The 20,211-nt window shown below is 54.4% G+C and overlaps 1 protein-coding gene across 1 annotated transcript; it reads right to left on the bottom strand.

Annotated features, from left to right (window-relative positions):
• Positions 1-309: 309 nt before the first annotated feature.
• RASSF6 (Ras association domain family member 6) lies at positions 310-12,660 on the bottom strand. The gene is made up of 10 exons (XM_084266664.1): positions 12,569-12,660; positions 8,034-8,112; positions 6,942-7,093; positions 5,804-5,895; positions 5,276-5,439; positions 4,429-4,530; positions 3,116-3,167; positions 2,147-2,265; positions 1,961-2,058; positions 310-1,324 (listed from the first exon to the last, which is right to left on the bottom strand). The coding sequence occupies exons 1-10, from the start codon at positions 12,637-12,639 to the stop codon at positions 1,249-1,251; spliced, it is 1,005 nt and encodes a 334-aa protein (XP_084122790.1). The 5' UTR covers positions 12,640-12,660; the 3' UTR covers positions 310-1,248.
• Between the last annotated feature and the right edge of the window lie 7,551 nt (positions 12,661-20,211).

Here is a 20,211-nt window from a genome sequence, read left to right as displayed (position 1 = left end):
CTCTCCCCTCTGTGCTCCCTCGCCCATTCTCCTGGGCAGGATTGTAGCAGTCAGGACATTAGAACAACCCCCCCACCACACTGCCACTTCAGTCTTAAGTTACCATCCAAGTAACCCCATCTCAGGCACCGCTCAGGCTTTCCTATTTCATTCATTCCACGTGTTTCTAGGCACCATTTCCTGCACACCAACTTCCTCCCCCTCTCAGGGTCTCTGCAAAAGCAAGAGGCAACGAGGCAAATGCAGATATCCCACAACAAAGCCAAGCTGACACAGGAGGGCAGTTAATTGTGCACTGATTGGGTTTTATTTCCTCTCTACAGCTCAGCCTTGCTGCTCAGCATGGCTCAAGCAGGCAGGCCCCGTGCTGGGACCACACTGTGCCAGGAATGCACCCATGGGACGGCTGCTGACCCCCCAGCACGCCTGCTGCTTCCAGCCCCCGTCCCCCCAACACTTCCCATTCCCACCCACAACTCCAAGACGCAGAGTTGCACCACAGCAGTTCCTTCAGCAGCAGAAGGTACAGAGGTGCCTTCCAGGACCCCGTGGAGCAGACGCAGCAGCAGTCAGCGTTCAAGAGGTACTTCAGAGAGAAATTCCCATCTAAGTGTAAGAGCTGAGTAGCTGTGACGTGGGAGGGTTTCATTCAGCCTCTTCTAACTGTAGCTCAAAGCTTGGGCGAGTTCAGCACCTTGCAGCCTGACCAGAGGGATGTCGGGTGTCTCCTGCACACCTGGGTTGGTTGGTTGGTTGCTTTCAAGCCTGACAGCAGCCTGATACACAGAAACACTGTTTGTCACTTCCCTCTGCTGACAAGCCTCCTCCTGACATCACTCAACATCCCTCTAACAGAAGGACAACCACACAGAGTTTTCATACTCTCTGTACATGAACTCCCTGGCTATTGCTGTACTTTCCCTGTATCCTAGACCCTTGGCAGCGCTGGGTAAATGAGGAGCTTTTAAAGCCTTGTGCTTTCCAAGGGACTTTTTCCCCTGTTTTACATTTTGAGCTACATTCATCCTCTTTTGGGGCACCTAGAGCATCTCCTGAGGTGGTTCCCAGCTCGCACTCCAGAGCAGCAGAGGAGCAGGTCCCGTTTCAGCTGTGTAACTATGAGGAGGAGCTCTGGCACCAGGCACACCCCGTGCTCTGAGCGCTCCTCAGCCGTGGCGTGGTCAAGCAAGCGACTGGCATCCCCTGGGCAGGGGCAGCACGAGGGCTGTTGGCAAGGGGCTGTTCCCATCACACTGCAGTCTCTGTTTTCCTAACAGTCCGACTACGCAGGTGCTGGCAGATCAAGCGCTTCTCCTTCAGGTACCTGAGGTGGGGGACACAGGGAGACAATGCCTTTGAGTAACACAGAATCCTGTGGAAACTCAACCCGAGTCCTAACGTGCCCCTGGAATGGCTGGAAACCAGCCCAAGGCAGCTCTCCTGGGAGGAAGTGGTGACTGCTGGTTATTCTTTGGGTTTCCTGATGCCAGATCCACAGCTGATGCTTTGACCCACATATGGTGGGTCTCTGACTTGTCACCCACTTGAGCTACTGACAGAACTCATTGTTTTTTGGGGGTGGGGGTGGGAGTTCTAGAGGCATGTTGAGAATTCAGCACTGATGCAGCTTGAACCCTGAAACAGCACCACAGGACACTGCATCTGCTGCCCAGGGAAATGCAGAGTGACAAGTAGAAACTGAGGAAGCAATCTAAAGACAGAGGAAACAGAAGTGACCCTGAGGGGTCCAGATTTTCTGGGAAGATCCCTCATGTGTATGCAGTCTGTATTCACACTGGAATCTCTAATGGCAGCAGCTCACCTGGGGATGCAGGATGCAGAAAGGATTATAAATCCCCCAAGTTTCACTTCAGTGACTGCACTGTGCTACAACAGCACATTCACATCTTGAGCCAACCCATAATAACTGCAAACATTCACTCATTTTACTCCTCCTCACCTTGCAATTGTCTGTTGAATCTCCTGCTGTTCCTCTTCGTTTATTCTGTGCAGAATTGTCTCCAGGAAGGGAAGATGGAACTGCATATACTGAGCAACCTGCCAAGGAGAGGACCAGAAACGCTCATTAGCAACTACACTAATGGGGGAAAACACAGCAAGGCAGTGGAGTGGGTGCTATACATACATCACTGCTGATCTCTTCCACGTCCCTGTCCATGAGAAAGAACTTGGCAACCTTCTCTGAGGGCCCCTGCAAGAGTCTGTGCAGTAAGGGAATGTCTCCACTCCTCAGCTGCTTCTTTTCTGGGATTTAAAGGAAGTGTCATGATGCACAGAACAGCAAGGGTGCCTCTGGACACCTCCTGCCCTCAGCAGTCTCTGGTATTTGACTGACATTCAATGATTAGATACCTAGCAAGCCACTACTACACATTTGCAGGAGGGGGTGGCACCTAAACTCTGCCAGAGGTTTTGGGAGAAGCCAGGAGATGCAGGACAAGCGAGTCACAGTATTTGTGGCCACAGATGTGTTTAGGAGACTGATCTCATCAGCTTGGGGTGAGTCCCCAAACCAAAACCTGCTTCACTTTCAAACCCTGTTCCAACTCATGGCCTGACACTTAAGGAACATGCCCATCAGTGATCTCTCCTGGGCTTCTCAATACAGATCAAGCTGACTTTTTGCTGAAGAAGCCGAGTCAACTCTGTGGCAGAAGGAAATGTTTTCCACTGGGAGATGTGCACTTTTAACCAGGCATTGGTGATCCAGGACCAGCATCCAAACCCCTCAATTGAAGCACCCCAGAACACCACAGGCAGGAGCCCGGCAGCCCCAGCTGCAGCGTGGCTGTGCCCAATGGAAGGCAGAGCAGAACAGCTTCCAGACCTCACTCAGCCTTTCAGCACGGCTGAGACCAAGCCCTGCTCAGCAGAACCAGCCAGGCTGGCGGCGAGCCCCGGGATCGGTGAGACAGGCTGCCCGCTCTGCCAGAGCCCTGCGCCTCTCTGGGGGCTCCCAGAACGGCCAGACACCACTCTGTGCCTGCACTGAACCCTGTCCCTGCACAGCACGGACACACGGCGCAGCAGGAGGGCACCAAGGGGCTGGGGATGGGAGGGGGGCGGGCAGGGGGCCGGGCAGTGCCTGGCTTACCTCCGGTGGCGTGGATCACATACAGAGCAAACTCATGGGCGCTGTTCTCGATCTGTGAACAGACACACAGAGTCCCCTCAGCACAGCCAGCGCCTGTCCCCAGCATCTCACGGGCAGCAGATGTGCCCTGTGCTTCCCCACCCAGCTACTCAGATCCCAGCCTGTGGAAAGGCTGAAGGACACTGGGTCTGGAGGAGCCTTGTCCCCTGTACCCCCCAGGACTGCTCCCATTGCCATGCCACCCAGGCCAGTACCATACCATGGTGGGCAACACCGGATCTTTCCTGGTTCCTCAGAGCATCCTTAACTGCTGCATGCACCTCACTCTTCAGGTGACCCTGATGGGCTGAGCCCATCACCTGCCCACACCACCACGCTCAGAAGGCAGCACTCCTTTTGAACACTCACTCCCCAACTTATTCTCTGCAACTTCAGGACCTGCTCTGTAACTGCACTCCTTGTGTGGAAGTCACCTTCTCCTTTCAGTGCTATGCTACCAACCCTTGCTAACAGCATGATGTGAGCCTGCAATAGGGAAGTTTCTAGATCAGGTAACTGGAGAGTTATAAGCAGCTGTATGCTACAAAGGTGTGCAGGATAAAGGAGCATACAAGAGTAATTCTGACCAGCTGTCACCACAGAATCATTAAGGTTCAAACAGACCTCCAAGATCATCCAGTCCAACTATCCCCCTTCCCCCTAACATCTCTATCACTCACTAACCCATGTCCCAAAGGATCTCATCCAACCTTTCCTTGAGCACCCTGAGGGACGGTGACTCCACCATGCTAATGGAAGATGGTACCAAAGAAACCCCCAGAAGAAAAAACCACTGTCTCAGGCTGTATGGCACTGACCTCGAGCACTAGTTTGGCTGCTGGCTTCAGGAGCTTTCTGTGTGCCTGGATCCAATGGAACACATCTCCCAGACATTCCCTCTTGCTTTAAGCACAACACAAGGGGCAGGTCCCATCAGCAGAGAGAAGCATGGCCATGAGCAGTGGCAAACTGGCCACGAGCAGCAGCAAACCCCCTTTCTCTGGGCTGGGACATGTTCCAACTGCAGCAGCTTCCCCCCTCCTGTGTGTGAGCTCCTGGAGAAGCTGTTCCATCGCTCACTTCTCTGCACACTCCACACCCAAAATAACTTTTCTAGCCTCAAACAGCCACGGAACATTTGTCAAACCAAACTGAGCCATACCTTAAGAACAGCCCAGGGGGTTGTGTGCTCTGCTCAGCTCACGGCCCCTCCCAGCTGACCCCTGCCCCTCCGGCAGCACCACTGTGCCACACTCAGTGACACCCAGAGTTACCTTAAACTTGCGCAGCAGCTGTTCTATCACTTGTCTGGTTCTCATCTGGCTGTTGATTCTTATTTTGGTTTCTGATCCAAAGGCTGGAGTAAAGACTGATGTCTGGGAACACACACAGCAGAAGGGCAGGACTGTGAGGACTGCGGCACCGCGGGGCAGAGCCCACGACAGACCCCAGGGTGCAGCCCAGGGCATGGGGGGCTGTGCGAGTGCTGCTCTGGGCTCAGGGGTGTCCAGGGCATATCAGAGTCACCAGGCTGGAAAAGCCCTTTAAGCTCCTCCCTCCCAGCTGAGCTGACCCTGCCCTGGGGCAGCTTGAGCCCATTGCCCCTTGTCCCATCGCCTGTCCCCTGGCTGAAGAGACCATTGCCCACCTCTCTGCACCCTCCTGGCAGGGCAAGGGAGGTGGGGAGAAGGGCTCCCCTCAGCCTCCTCTTCTCCAGGCTGAACACCCCCAGCTCCCTCAGCTGCTCCTCAGAGGATTTGCCCTCCAGCCCCTTCCCCAGCCTGGTTGCCCTTCTCTGGACTCACTCCAGGACCTCCATGTCCTTCTGATGCTGAGGAGCCCAGAACTGGACCCAGCACTCAAGGTGCAGCCTCCCCAGTGCCCAGCCCAGGGCCACAATCCCCTCCCCAGACCTGCTGGCCACGCTGGCTCTGACACCATCCAAGATGCCCTTGGCCATCCTGGCCCCCAGGCACACTGCTGGCTCCTGGGCAGTCCCAGTCACCCAACACCCCCAGGTCCTTCTCCACCTGACAGCTCTCCAGCCAGTCTCCCCCAGCCTGTGCTGCTGCACAGGGTGTTTGTGTCCCAGCTCCCAGCCTCCCCAGGCACCATCCATACCTCGTAGTTGTAGAAGTGGCCGTTGATGGAGAACCTGTGAGTATCCCCCTCTGCCCTGGTCCTGTCGCGCCGCGGCACGGCACCGCCAGCGCCGCGCAGGGTAGCGCAGCCCCGCTCCTGCTCCCCACGGGGCTTCAGCGTGTGGCTCTCGTAACACGAGTGACCTGGGCAGGAGGGAACGGCCTCAGCCTGGTGCTGAGCTGCCACCCCGTCCCACGGGATGGGGCTCCCTGGGCAGGGATGCTTTGGGTATGTTATTTCTCCAGTTGTTTTCTGGGTGTGTGGGGGGAGTGGGGGGGAGCGGGCGAGGCAGTGGGCGCGATGGAGAGCAACAGGCCCCCTGAAGCCCCCCACACAGCCATGTCTGCAGCGACCAGCCACACCCCAGCAGCTCACTGGTGTGCACCAGGCACTGATCAGACACAGAGAGGCTTCCCTCGCTGGCAGGGAAGGCCCGGGGGGTCCCAGTGGCTCTGCAGGGCCGCAGGAGCAGGAAGGGTCAGTGGGCACAGGAGCCTCAGCACTAACGTTTCTCACAGCCTGGCGTCTCTTCAGGCGACTGCGGAGTCTCCCCGCTGATGTGGTGCAGGTCATCAAACTCTCCCCAGCGGGTCATTCCCCTGGAACACCAGACATGTACCTACAGTTACTGACTCTTGTTACCCCGGTGACCTCAGCGTAGCCTGTGTAGGCTCCAGGTAACACATTCCTACCCCTGCTCAGAACACAGCGACAGGCGTCAGTGGGGGTTACGAAGCTGATAATTGTTGTTTACACCATGGTGCAGTCAGTGAGTAGTGTGGTGTGACTGGTGTGACTGGGCATCCCTCCTGCACCGTGCTCTCCCCTAGAGCCTGTCACACACTGCCCAGGCCACCCTTTCCACACCTCACAGTGATCCTTTGCCTGTTCCCAGCAATGCCCTGGACGAATCACAAGGAGGGGGCCAGGCAGGCACCCAGAAACACAGAGTCCTGGTGTGAACAGGCACAGGGCCTGGCATGTCTGCTGAACAGAGACACAGATTAAATTGCTGTACTACCCCCTGTGCCAGGTCTGTAGGACAGCAGGCAACTCCATCAACCCCCCACTCCTCCTGCCAAGGCTTCTGTAACTCTGCACATGAGCTCTCCAGCACAAAGCCTCTGGCCAGCTGCTGCTCTGCCTGAGAAGAAACCAATTTCTAGGGAAGTGTTAGCAATTCATTTCCCATATTGTTCAAAACAATATCCAGCTGTGTCCCCTGAACACGCCAGAGGAGGAGCTGAGCTGTGCTCCATGCATTGCAGAGTTCACTTAGGATCAAACAGCAGAGTGCTCTGCATACCTTGAAACAGAGCAGGGACTCTGCACGCCTGGAAGCATGTCAGGGCAGCTCTGCACTCCTGTGACTGGGAATTATTGTTTGCTGTAAGAATCAGATCTCCACCCATCACAAGGTTTTTAAGAACCAAAAGGCAAAGAGCCAGTTTAACTGGGGGACTGGACCCTGTCCCACCAGCCCCAGGCACCCTGTCCCAGCAGGCCTGGCCATGGTCAGCAGAGCCCCAGGTTTGCCCCAGACTCGAGTTCTCCACCTGTGGACTGAGGTTACATCCTGCCATCCCATAGCTGAGCGGTTTTGAAACACCAGCCTGTCTCCTCCTCGTGGAAGTTCATTGGTTACCTTTTCCCAGGGACCAAGCCCACAGTCCCTGTTGACTTCAGGGTTACAAAGGATGCTATCTGCTTCTCATCCTGAATTTTCAGCTGGATCGGATGTCGGACGCCCCAGAAGATGGACAAGATGCCCTCTATAAATGGTTTGCCTCCTTCACCCTGGGAAAAACCAAAAAGGAATAAGGAGCACTGCCTAATTATTGCATAACAATAACTGATTTCCCCTCAAACTAACAGGAAAGCAATGAGATTGCCAAGGCTGACACAGCCCCAGCTCATAAGGCTGCATAATCTCCATACTTGAGATATTCCCAGCTAAAGCTGCAGCTGACCTGGTGCAGCATCAGTCTGACTTTGGCCAGGAGGTTTTCCAGCTAAGGTGTCCATAGTTCTGTACCAGTACAGTTCCAGCTGGGTCACCAGCTCTTCTGAGCCAGGTGCTAAGAAGGTGGTTATAGGGAAGAGCGAGCTAATAAAAGCCTCCTTGATGAGGCAAAGCACTGCATCAGTCCAGAGCCTGCTACTGGTCCCCCATTGCACACACAGTAGCCTGTCCCTGCAGAGCAAGCAGCAGGACTGCCCACATGCAGACCTTCTTGCCCAGCATCGCTCTGATGTCCTTTTGGGCCCTGACATCAGCCAAGCACCAGAAACCCAGCTGGAGGAGGAGGAGGAGGTGGCTGAGACCTCTGCAGCAGGGACTCTGTCGTAGGAGGGACCATCCATCCACCCTCCAGCTCTGCAGGCACAGAGCTCCTGGGGCTATGCTTGCCAGGCCCACATCTGAGGAGAGCAGCAGTGTCTGCTTGAGCAGAGTGGCCACAGCCCTGCCATCCCACACTGAGGGAGGGGGAGCAGCACCCCACGGAAGTGTTTGCAGCCCCATGAGAGCTCAGTGCAAAGAACCATCTCCTGGGGTGTGCTAAGGACTAGGATGGCAGAGACATGGCCCTGGGCACACCCTGAAACTCGCCCTGTTAACCAGTGCTGCTCTCCTGCTGTCACACCCTGCTCTTCCCAGGATCCCAGGGCTTGGAAGGGGCCTCCAGACCCCACCGTGTCCAGCCCCGCTCTGGTGCTGGTGTACACAGATCCCTACCTGACTCTGAGACAGCTGCAGATTTTCCTGGTCAGAGTAGTACGAGTTGTAAGTCTTCAGAAGAGACCTCAGCTGCTCCCTGCAACAGAAGATGCCAACGAGAAGCACAGTGTTTGAACACCTCCCACTGCACACCCAGGCTGGGCAAGCAGCAGGGGGACACCCCATCCCTGTACGGGTTTAAGGACCAGCACACCATCTCCTGGGAGTCACACTCTGACAGGGCTCTGGGTGCTGACAAGTCGCTTCTTTAAAGACCTGATACACAGAGGAAATTAATTAGTCAGGGTTTGATGTGACGTTAATGAGGCTGCTCCAGAATAACACGTACTTTGGACTCGAGTCACAGTCATGAGGGGGAAGCAAACAGGAACAACACTCCCAGAGCTGCAGATCAACTGTTAGGTCCCAGCTTGTTTTCCCTTGGGTTTTTATGTGTTTTCTTATTCTGGGATACTTGCAGTAAGCCCAGATAAAACACTTCAGCTTCCTCCTGCTGAAACATAACAGCTCTGCAGAGTCTTTGCTGGGAGGACAGAGGACCAAGAGGAAGAGAGCCTCTGCCAAGGAGCAGGGGTGATAAGCCTGCCCATCCTCCCGGGGTTGCAAACAGAAATTGCTGATGCAATTAAAAGCAGCAGGATAACGATGGGCTCTGAAACCCTGTGCAGGGACAGGGAGGCACAGTGGTGCCAGCCATGGTTAAACCTCCCAGGTAGCTACACCCACCCCCATCCTCAATCAACGCACAGCACTGCAGGAGAGGGGTGCAGAGTCCTTCACATTTGGTGCGATTTCAGAACAACCGAATTAGAGCTCCCTCACACCTCAGGCTCTGGGCCACAACCACCACCTCCTCCCTTCAGGAGCTCTGCCTGGAAAGAACACTCCATACAGCAACTGGAGTTCAGCCACGTGCTGTCCAAACCTCCTGGGACCATGCGAGGAGCCGCCACGCGAGGGGATGCAGGTGGGAACATCCTCCTCAGGGCCAGGCTGCTCCACCACAGCTCAAGCCCACATTTGGTCTGAGCACTCTGCCTTTTAGCATTAGTTCTGAAGAACAGACCCCAGGTTGGCAGAGTCCAAGGAGGAGGAGGGGGAGTGATAAGCAGCATGAAGCTTGAAGGCCAAAAGCAAGATGCAGCTCTGGACAACCCAAAAGAGCCAAGTGATAGGTACTTTGGGACTATCAAGAAAGAAAGGCTCTTCCCCACACCAATTTAACAGCAAAGATTACTTAGATCATAATACAAAAGAGCAATTCCCACCAGCAGAGATAATTAAGCAGGGGAAACAATTGCATGGGAGCATCTGAAACCTTCCTCACGGGCAGTCCTGAAGCACCAAAGGAGATGAACAACCACCCAGGAGGCTGAGGTACTGTCTTGCAGTGAGCACAGACACCACGTTTGTTTCCAAATAACAGCTTATTTGTTTTCTAACAGCAGAGCCACAGGCAAAACAGGCTGTACAAGCCTTTCCCAGGAAGGGCCACACACACCTGCTGGAGCTGTTCAGGACCCACATACAGTTGGAAGCACTAGCACAACCCCTGCACCAGTTTGAAATGAAAATTAAAAATAAAATAAAACATTAAAAAAAACACCATCAAAACCCCCCAATACAATAACATACAATAAAATGCCACCCCCTGTACCCAGAACCACATGCTGACTTCCAGCACCACCACTGAGAACCAAAGCACACGTGGGAACCACACTCAGGGGAAAGGACATTTTAGTGCCCTGGCAGTCAGGGTCCCCTGTGACCACCATGAGCATGTGAGTGAGAAGCTCTCTCAGGCATCCCTCATCCCTCCCTGGCTCCACTAACCAGGCAGGGTCCTGTTGCTGGACCTGTTGTCCCTTCCTGTGGTGCCAAGGGGAGGGACAAGCAGGGCTTTGGCACTGCAGGTAGCATCAGGGCTGCACCACAAGCCAGCCACAGCAACTGCATCCCTTCTAACACTCAGGGTATAAATTATTAACTCCATTAGCCTACAGCAACTCCTCCAGAGAGATTTTGAAGTGGCTTTATCAGCACAGTGCTGGGCTGTGTTGATTTTTACCTCATTTCGCTTCAAATCACTTGGCTCTTGCACCCTAGTACCAGGGTAGTGAGAGCCCCTCTCTCCACCCTGCTGGAATAGCTTGCTGCAGGCTCCCTGTGCCTTGTGAGCAAGGAGGGATGGTATTCAGGTCATGCCACCAAAGGGCAAGCTGTAATAGGCCTCCACATGAGTCAGGTAAAGTGAAATTTGGATCACACCGGCCAAAGGTAAGCAAGATGCAACACGTCCCGGCCTCCGACACAGACAACTCCTTGATGCACAGAGGATAAACACACAGCCAGGAGGCAGTTTTGTTTGACCTGAGCTGGGATGGGGCTGCTGACCATGCCTGCCAGGTGCTCACCACATACACCTCTCTGCTCTGCAGCCTTTGGCCGCTGTTTTATTGGCAGCTGTTATTTTGCAGGCCTTTTCCAGGTATAAAGTTGGGAGCTCAGTTCCCCGAGGGCAGGTGAGGAACTATAAGGACCTGCACTGAAGCCTGTGGCCTGTCTGTTACCCTTACTCCATGCTGGCTGCAAAGGCAAGTGAAACCAGAGGCTGCAAGCACTGAGTGAGGTGCTCAGGCTGCTCTGAGGCAGATGCTGCCTCTCACAGCAAGCTCTGGTGAGTTGTACTCAGCTTCTTGCCTTGTCTATAAAAACTTCCCATTAACTGCCACAAAAGTCAGCACCAACCCATCCTGCAGGTTCCAGCCCTGCATTAGGGCAGCCAAGGGTGAGGAGCCACAGAGCGGAGAGCCCTGAGGGACAGATTTAACTCCTCTGTCCTTGGGTACCGGAGACATTGGAGGAGAAAGTCTCTGGCTGCCTTCAGCCCCGGAAAGGGGCTGGCTAAAAGGGTCTCCAGTGTCCAGGAGGAGTCTGAGGGAACACAGCTTTGCTCTGAAGGCCCAAGGCCCGGCCCAGCCGAGAGGCAGGGCCCATCTCTCAGCGTGACGCTGCGGACTGTTCCCCACAGCACAGCCTGCTGACAACAGCCAGACACAGCCACTGCCAGAAGCCAAAGCTGGGTGAGGGACAGAAGGGCTTTGAGATGGGTCCAGAAGAGGGACTTTGCTGCAGACTCACTGCACCCCTCAGCAACGAGGGCAGGACACAAGCGAGCTGAGAGGTCCAGTGCCCAGAGCACGTTCACTCCACCAGCTAAGCCAGGACAGCTGAGCTGTGTCCTCTCCTCCCGAGCCCTACAGTCACCCACGGGTATTCACAGGGTCCTGCCTGACGACACGCAGGGTCAGCCAGACAAGTCACCCCACAGGCTGGGTCAGCCTTTCGGTCCAGCCTTGTGCAACTGCCAGACAGCAGGCCTGCAGCTGCAGGAGGGGTGACCTCACCGCAGTTGTGGGGTACAGATGGGGATGACAGTCTGGCAGCTGCACTGGAAGCACGTTGGGTGCACATGGAACGTGTTAGTGGCTCTAACTAACTTATTTGGGTTTTTTCCACAAGGCAGAGAAGCTGGAACAGTTCTTTAAATCCCAACTGGAGCACAGAAGGGTCTCAACCAGGAGCCATGCTTCACCACTCGAACAGCACGTGTATCAGGGAATAAAAACCTGGAGACACTGGTTGATCTGGTACATTTCCCAGTGCTGTTGTACCCAAACACATCCAAGTTCACACTGATTCCTTCCCTCTGGCACAAAAGCAGGACATTCCAGAAGAGCAGCAGCATAAAAGGAACACCTCTTTAGGAGAAGGAGATGGATTTATCACTGGTGTGCTCTGGGGGAAGCTCTGACACCCTGCCCTGAAGACGGAGCAGTCAGCACCACTGCTCACACCACATTCAGGAGCACCAGGATCCGGGTGCCAACACCTACTGTGGGGTGAGAAGTTCACTCACAGCCCCATCCCTGGGTGTGTTTGCAGCTGGCTGCTTCCCACAGGAGAGAAGTGAAGTGGGGAAGGAGCTCTCCCAGCTCCTGTGCTCTAACCCCCCTGAAAAGGGGATGGAGCTGTATGCTGGGAGGCTCAGGGTTTATGGCAGCATGAGGAAAGACTCCCACTGGCCAGATTTAACTGTGGAAAAGCATCCCAGGACACACAGTTTGAGCACAAATCCCAGCTTTGGATAAGTAGGCTGAAGACCTGCTTACACCACAGAGTAGAGCAGGCAGCCACATAGGTCTCCCTGCCAAGAAACCCTGCCATGGGGGGGGCTACAGACCACAGTTAAACACTGACCCCATGTTCAACAGACTGCAGAGACAGGAAGGGCTGCCCCTAATTCAGAACTGGATTTCAGTGTCCCCAGAAGTGCTGTTCTACAGCATGGACAAAGGCAGAGCACTCTTCTTTGACACCCCGGTGAAGGGCAGCTCTGCTCTCTGGGTCCTGCAGAGAAAGCCAGCTCCAGGAATCGCTGCTGCCACAGGCTCAGCTCTCTACAGGGTCCCATTAAGGAAGGAACCTGGGGTAAAAGTCATTAAATGTTGGGGTTTTTTTTAATTATTTACCTGGTTATGAGCTTCTCCTCATTGATGGAAACAGAAGAGAGATGCTGTGCTTTCATAGTCACTTTCTTCATTTATTCCCAACAGATGAGCCTAAAAAAAATTATTAAAAACCAAATTATATCCAGTAACACTCCTAAGAAAGATGGAATGGGAAATACAACAAGCCTTAGTCTGCCAAGCACGACAGGCTTGGGCAGCCAGGTGCAGGGCTGGCTATACCATAGCCTGACTGCCTTGCACTTAACTCTAATAGCCAGGTATTTCCCACTCCTAGCAAAAAAGCACAAGGCTCTTCTCACCAAGTGTATCACAGGACCTCAAGCCCCAGGTACTACACACACCAGGACTTTCTCAAGCAGTTTTAGGACTAGTCTGTAACTCCATGATCAAGCTCCACATGTCAGCAGGCTGAGGCTGCAGCCCTGTGCTGGTTCCCACTCCCTGGTTAACATGAGCAGTGCCCAGGGTCACCAGAAGAACACAAGTGACTCAGCAAACCACCCTTAAGCAGGTCTGTGAAGCCAGACAGGAGTGTTCATCACTGGCAGTGTCCCACAGCACACAAAACCAGCAGCTGGGGCATTAAAGAGAGAGCAAGGCTGTAATTAAAGTGATGTAGCAATATAATTTACAGATCTCCATGCAGAGATGCCAGCACACCGTGTAGGCAACGAGCCAGACCCATGAGACTCCAAGGATGCATTCTTCAATAAGCTTAATTAGGGCGTCTTGGCCGCCTTCATTCGCCCTCAGGGATGAGGGGAACAGCCAGACTGGGCAAGGGAACGCAGACTGGCAACTGAACTGCACTGGAAAACCAGCCTTGGGCTGAGCACAAGAAGTGGCCTCAGCCATGGGAAGCAGCCAGGCCTCCCAGGACAGCCCTGGAAGCTGATGATCCCCTCAATTCCTCTCTTATTCAGGCACTGACAGAGGAGTTTCCCAGGTCTGCTCTCCCTGGCTCCAGGAGATGCACCCCAGGCTGATTTCAGACTGCATGGGACAGAGCCTGGTCAAAGACATCTGGAAGGTACTTCACTGTCTGCAGCACAGATGGCAAGCAGCCTTCAGAAAAATCAGTTTAGAGAAGAAAGTCAGGATTTAAAAGATCATGGCTAAAGAGCAGGTGATCCAGCACCACTGAGCTCCTTCTCCAGACGCCCACATACAGTTTCCCTGCTCTGAGATGAATGACTTCTAGGCAACTGCATGTGCACAAATGAGAAGTTGGGCACAGAGACACATTATCTGTGCCCTGTAAAACACACAGGAAGTTATCTCACAGCTCTAAAGCCAGAGCACACAGCCAAAAGGAACCTTAGAGCAGCAGTGGGGGTTTCCAGCTGTGCCCCAGCACCTCAGGAAGGATCCCCTGTGCCCACCATCCTCTGGTGACATCCACCAAGGCAAAAACACATCTGGAAGCCAAATGAGCCAGGGCCTCTGTACACTCATGAGCCTACATATGAGCAAACTGCTGCATGCCAGCATCAGTGCTGTCCCTGTCCCTCCAAAATTAGCTCTGCAACCAGCAGCCACACCTCAAATCTGATTTTATGTGATTTAGTAGCACCTCTAAGTGAGTGAACTGCCTATGTCTGTGATTTCAAAGCAGTTTTGGAAGGCTCAGATGCACCCTGCCACTCAGATACCTGGACATAGACTCTGCATCCTCCCACCCTCCAGGAAAGAGCAGCACATCACCACGTCACCGCTATGAACTGCAGGGCAGCCACTCCAGCAAGTCCCTGCACCGCCTCATTGCTCCTGGCTGCACTCTCTGCAACAGAGCTGGACCTTACGATGAGTCATGTGAAAGAAAAAGCTGATCTCTGCACTGAGAGAAGTCACCTTTACACACACTCGGACGGAGACTGTCACTGCGCCCCTCTGTCACGCTGGGGATGGCTCTACGTTCCTGGCCTTAAAAGCCTTGAGTGCACCTCATCAGCTGGATGCCATTAGAGCACTGACACTGAAACCAACAGGAGGAGCAGCTGGTGACAGGAACAGTTCCTCACCAGGGCCTCCCCCTGTTCTCTCCTCACAGCCCGATTAGCCAGAGACTGGCCATTCCTCCCGGAGCTGGTGCCGAAGCACAAAGGGCTCGTCACACCATCCCCAGCTACGTGAGCAGCTCTGCTCCTCAGCCCTGTACACAACACTTCCACAGCACCAGCTCACCCCAGAGACCAAGCTCTTCTCCACGCTGCCTTCTTGTAGGCATTCAGGCTGCAGACATCTCACAGCCCTTATTCTTAGCTAACCCTGAAGCCTGCGGGTGGGGAACAGGCAGCAGCTTCCCCAGCCGTTATCCCACACCAGTAACGAAGGTTATTTACCCTGGCACTCCATAAGTCCACAAACCTGTCACCTTTTCTATCACCACCTGGCATTTCATTGTTTCCCATGTCCCTTCCCTGTAGTTCTTTGGAAGAAGCAAACAGGAGAAGTGAAATGTGTTTCTCCTCTGTCCCCTGTGATTTGAACTAGAACACCTAATTATTATCCAGCTCTTCCAACAATATACCTGTGGCCATCTACACAAAGCTGACTCTCAATGCCAGCCAGAAGTCTTCATCCTTTGTTAAGCTGGAGTAGGAGGGGAGGTCAGGCCTTCCAGGTGGGACCCTGGGTGGACCGAGACTTCACTACACAGCTTAATGCTGGAGGAAGACTGACTGAAGCCTGAAGCACTTGGGGAAGGAAAGAACAGAAACAGAAGGCAAAGGCAAACTTCTGTGATAAGTGGGGCAGATGCAAGATGAGCAATTCTAGAGGAAGACTGCAGCTGTAGGAGAAATCTAGGAAGAGGAGAGGGCAAAAGGCCCCCTGCCCATCCCCACGGTGTGAGAGGATCTGCCACCGCTGCAGGACATGGGATGAGTCTCAAAGGTTGTGAGCTCACTTCTCTGCAAGACTTTTTCCAGGAAAAAAAGTCATTAGTGGAGAGGTGAGTCAGAGAACTTGGTTCATGTAACTGGAGTTACATGCTTACAGGGACAGGATGGAGGAGAAGTGACCCAGTGAAGGTGAGAGCAAACAGCCACGCAGACTGACACAAGGACCAAAGGACACAGCTGCAGAGGAGGGCTGGGAGCTGAGGGACACCCAACAGCCAGAGCTGAGCCAAGCCAGAGCAGCAAAGCAGAGCTTTAGCTGGGTTGTAGCAGCCCAGACCTGCCTCCTGGCACATCCAGACACTGAGCAGGGGACCGCAGAGAGAGCAGCTCCTACTAGGACCTGGAACCCCGACCTGCCCCAAGACTGCTCAGTGTTTTGACCCAGCACTTCCCAAAGCAACGAGGAGGCAGGAGGGGGTGAACATCCCCAGTTCCCTGTATGGAAGCCCCAAGGCTCAGCTGATGACGTCTGCCTCCAGTATTTCCTAGGGCACAGGGTGCTTGGTGCTGTGGGCACTGCAGCACCCCGACCTACAGCATGTTCTAACCTCTGCAGCACCAGGTGCCTCAGGAAGAGCTGGATCACTGTGTGCTTTATGACAAGGAGTTCAGGATCACGAATCCAGTGCCAGCAGAGTAACTGCTGCTTTGCCAGCTGACAGACTGGAATCACAGGAGCCCTCGAGTCGGGTTGTTCAAGCCAGCTGTCCTCACCACCAAAGCAGAAGGCTCATCACAGGAAGCATTACTCCAAACACCCCCATTCCCCCACTGGAAGTTGTTTCTTTACCTGCCAGACTTCCTTACACTTGATTTTCAAACCAAACTGTTCCTGCCCAGAGCAGTACCAGCACTGCAGCAGCATGAACCAGGGCGGGACCTGTCGGCACGGGCAGGTCCAGGAGGGGCTCTGGCTCCCAAACCGAAAGGCAGCTGGTGTTCGCTGTGAGTGCAGCCCCGGGACCTGGAGTCACCGAGCAAGGGACGCGGGGGCTCCCTGCCCGCACCCGGGGAGGACAGAGCAGGGCTAGCACCAAAGCTACCCCAAACACCGAGCAATCTGTTATTCGGAAGGAAGGGGACTGGCTGCTTCTGGCTGCCTCGGAAGGGCAGCTGTTACACACCCAAACAAGCAGCCAAGGTCACTGCCACGACCTCTCGAGCCACGCTGGGTGCAGGGCGGCAGCACTACCTGCTGTGTGCCCCCTCATCGCAGCCCTGACTCACACCACACCCCCCGAGCTTCAGGGGCGACTGTGAGGAGAACTTGTGACCCACCCCCCCTCCTTCCCCAGCACCCCAGGAACTGGAGTCCCTGGCAAGGCCCCAGCTTCCCGCTGGCGCCGCAGGTCGCACCGCAGCAGCCCCAGCGTTCCACCCCCCTTACCTGCGCGGAGGATCCGAGGAGGAGAGGCAGAGGAGGAGCTTCCCCTGCCCTTCACCCAGCCCTGGCAGAGGCATGGCAGCGTGCAGGGGCTGACAGCTGCCTCTCTACTCCATGGGACCCAGGAGCTGTTAAGGACTATTTTGCTTAACAAACCGGGAGCGCTGGGAGCCCGGGACACTCCCCGCACCTCGGTGCATGTCGGGATCACTCACCTACCCACCTCCTGCCTCGGCAGCTGACAGGAGCTGCCTTAGTCACGGCTACACCTACGGGGAGGCTCCAGTTAACACTTTAATGGCGAACTTCATCAGGAGAGCCAACCTGCCGCCTCCCAGCCACCTCCGGCGCCCTCGGAGACATCCCGTGCTGAAAGCTCTGCTGAGCTTTAGCCTCTGCTCTGCTCACTCATTCACAGGATAGAGCCGTTTCTGCTCCACACTCAGCCTGGTGGAGTAACCGATGCACATCAGATCGTGCCTGGGTGGGTTTGTAACATTCTGGCAGGATGAGTGACAGATCTCTGCCACACACAGCTGTGTGTTCATCCCTTCCCCTCCCCATCCTTCTGCTTTGTAGAACTTCACATTGGGAACAGGCAGACTGGACTCATAAATAATTGGCCCCCGAGCACATCCCCATCCTCTGGCACACTCCTCTCTAGAGCCAGGCTCGCTGCTGTGCACAGCATCACCAGGGTGGAAAAGCCCTTTAAGCTCATGGAGTCCAACCATCCCTGTCCTGTGCTGACCCAGATCCCTGAGCACCTCATCTCCCCCCTGTTAAACACCCCCAGGGGTGGGGACTCAGCCCCCTCCCTGGGCAGCCTGTGCCACAGCCCCACAACTCTGCCAGGGAAGAGCTTTTCCCTACACTTGGTATTTGGGACCACAGTTTGCCCCACAGTTTCTAGCTCTGCACCTGGCAAATCCCTACATTGGCATTTCCCTGGCACACCCAAGGCTGAGAAGTTTCCCCAGGCACAGGAAGGAACGAGCTGCTTGCTCAGTCCACACCAGCCCAGAAGCTCCATGCCCAGCTCTCTCCCCAGAGCTGCCCCATCCCTTCTGCAGCCAAACACAAACCCATACAACCTCAGAGCTTAAAGCCAGAGGTGGGATGCTCCCTGTCACACCTCCAGACAGTGGAGCAGTCGGTCTGATGCTCTCAGACCACAGAGCAAGCACAGCCTGGCACCTTGAGCCTGCACCTGGGTAGCACCAAATCTCTCTGCTCCCAACAAGCTGTCACCCAGCCTGAGGCTGTGGGGACAGAGATATCCCAGGATTTTTACAGCTGGAGACCACACTGCTCTCTAACAACAGGGCAATGTGATGTCAACCCTTCAGTGCAACTCAGGCTTCATCCTGACTCCCAACTGCTCAGGTTCAGGTTATAAAGTTTCCAGGGACAGCTCCTCAGGGCAGGCATGGGGTGGGGGAAGAGGTCTCCAGGGCCACAGCACCCACAGGAATTATCCCCTGCTAGGAAAGGGAAAGCTTCTGGCCCTTTCACAGGCAAGTAAATAATCAATGCAGAGAGAGTGGTTGCTTTCCATCTCTCATGATAAACACAGCTTATGTGCCCTGGAAGCCCAAGAGCAAGGCACAGTGTGGTGATAGTGTTTCAGCCCCTCAAGGAAAGGGTGAGGAGGATTTCCTTGGAACAGCTGCACTTCTGGCTCCTCACGTGATTCACTTTCAAATCATTCCCAGTTAATAAATAATGGGAAGTTGGAGTTCAGCTGGTTAACAGCTCAGCCTCAAATCATTAACTAACAGCCTGCTAAGGTGGGAAAAACATCTCAAAGGGGAGAAGCTGAGACACCCCTGTGCTGAGCCCAACCAGGACACGGGTGTGCTGGACTTCCCTGGACGCCACACGTGAGCTCACACCTGGGTTCTCTGCCCTGCAGGGAGGAGGAAAATCCCTGTTTGCAAACAGCTGCTTCCAGAGAACTTCAGATCATTAACTCCAAACAGGGAAAAAAGGCTTCTTGGACTTTGAGCCAGGTACACAAAGGTAGAGCCTCACCTGACAGGATGGGAACTGGCATGAAATAAACGATGGGTGCTTTACAGTACGAGGCTCCCAGGAGGACTGTGCTGACAGAGACTCCAGTCAGGGGACTTAAGGCACCTGGATTTACCCTGCCAAAGGCCTCCCATTCCTTAGGAGGATTATTTTCTGCCCCACACCAAAGTGCCAAGAGCCATACTTGTGTGCCAGGACTTGTTCTGCAGACACAACTGATAAGCACAGGAACTAGGAAACAGGGGATAGACACACACCACACACATCCACGGCAACACCTTGTGATCTGTCATGGGCCATCATCACCCCCCACACCCCATTCTGTGAAGTTTGGGGGCCACAGGTGTCCAGGATGAGGAAAGGAGCAGAGCAGCCCTGTGCTAAAGGCTGCAGGTCAGGACACAGCTGAGAGAGCAGGAACTTCCCAGGCACTGACCTTGGCCTGCATGGAAAGCAGCTCCCAGATACCACCTCTCTATCCTCCTGAGCCACTGCTGAAGAGGCACTTCTTACCTGAGCACCTGAAACTCAATTAGTCATGCAGCATGGCTTGGCATTGATTACACGCTCCCATTAAGTCACCCATCTGATAACACAGAGCTCACTAAGCCCTACAAGGATTTTCACTGCCTTGGGCTACAAAATGTTATAAAGCACAGAACCAAAGGGAACTGCCCTGTCCAAAGAGCTACAGTCAGACAGCTTCTCCCTCCCATTCAAGCACAGCCAGGAGCAAAACCACAGCCCACCACCTCACACAGCACCAAGGAGCCCTGCCTCTGCTGTGCTCAAGGTTGCCAGATCCTGACTCTACTCAAATCCAAGGCTTTCCATAAAACATCCCTTCCTTAGATCTCTTTCCATAAGTCACTCCATATCTGTGCTCCTCTGTCTCCAAGACACAACATCCCTGGCCTGCTTTCACTTCATCCAAACCCTCCCCACCCAACACCACCCTTCCCCCCAGAAGCCCCCAGCTCCCCCCCCCTCTCTCTTATAACCAGGATCCTTCCCTGCTCTGCAATGGTCAGTTGGGGGTCATGTGAGTGTAGCACCTGCTCCCACTTTCAGTGTGCTAATGATGTTTCTTTAATTAATTCTTTCTTAAGGCAGGTGAGTCATAATGTAAATGGCTCTCTTCTGCTAAATAACAGTTCAGGGCTCTCCACAGCCAAGTGATCTTTGTGGAAGCTTCAGCTCTTCGTTCCAGCCATCGTTCAGTGAAGACCAGAGCCCACCAGCTGCACCTGGAACTGCCCTCTCCAAACTGGGTATTTTTGTGTTGCTTCTACCCTGCCCCTCAGATTGTGTGCAGTGGGAAG

The sequence above is a fragment of the Gallinula chloropus genome (assembly GCF_964237585.1).
Source record: "Gallinula chloropus genome assembly, chromosome: 7".
Taxonomy (NCBI): Eukaryota; Metazoa; Chordata; class Aves; order Gruiformes; family Rallidae; genus Gallinula; species Gallinula chloropus.
The sequence above is the reverse complement of the archived record's forward strand: the minus strand, read 5'-3'. Positions and strand labels throughout refer to the sequence as shown.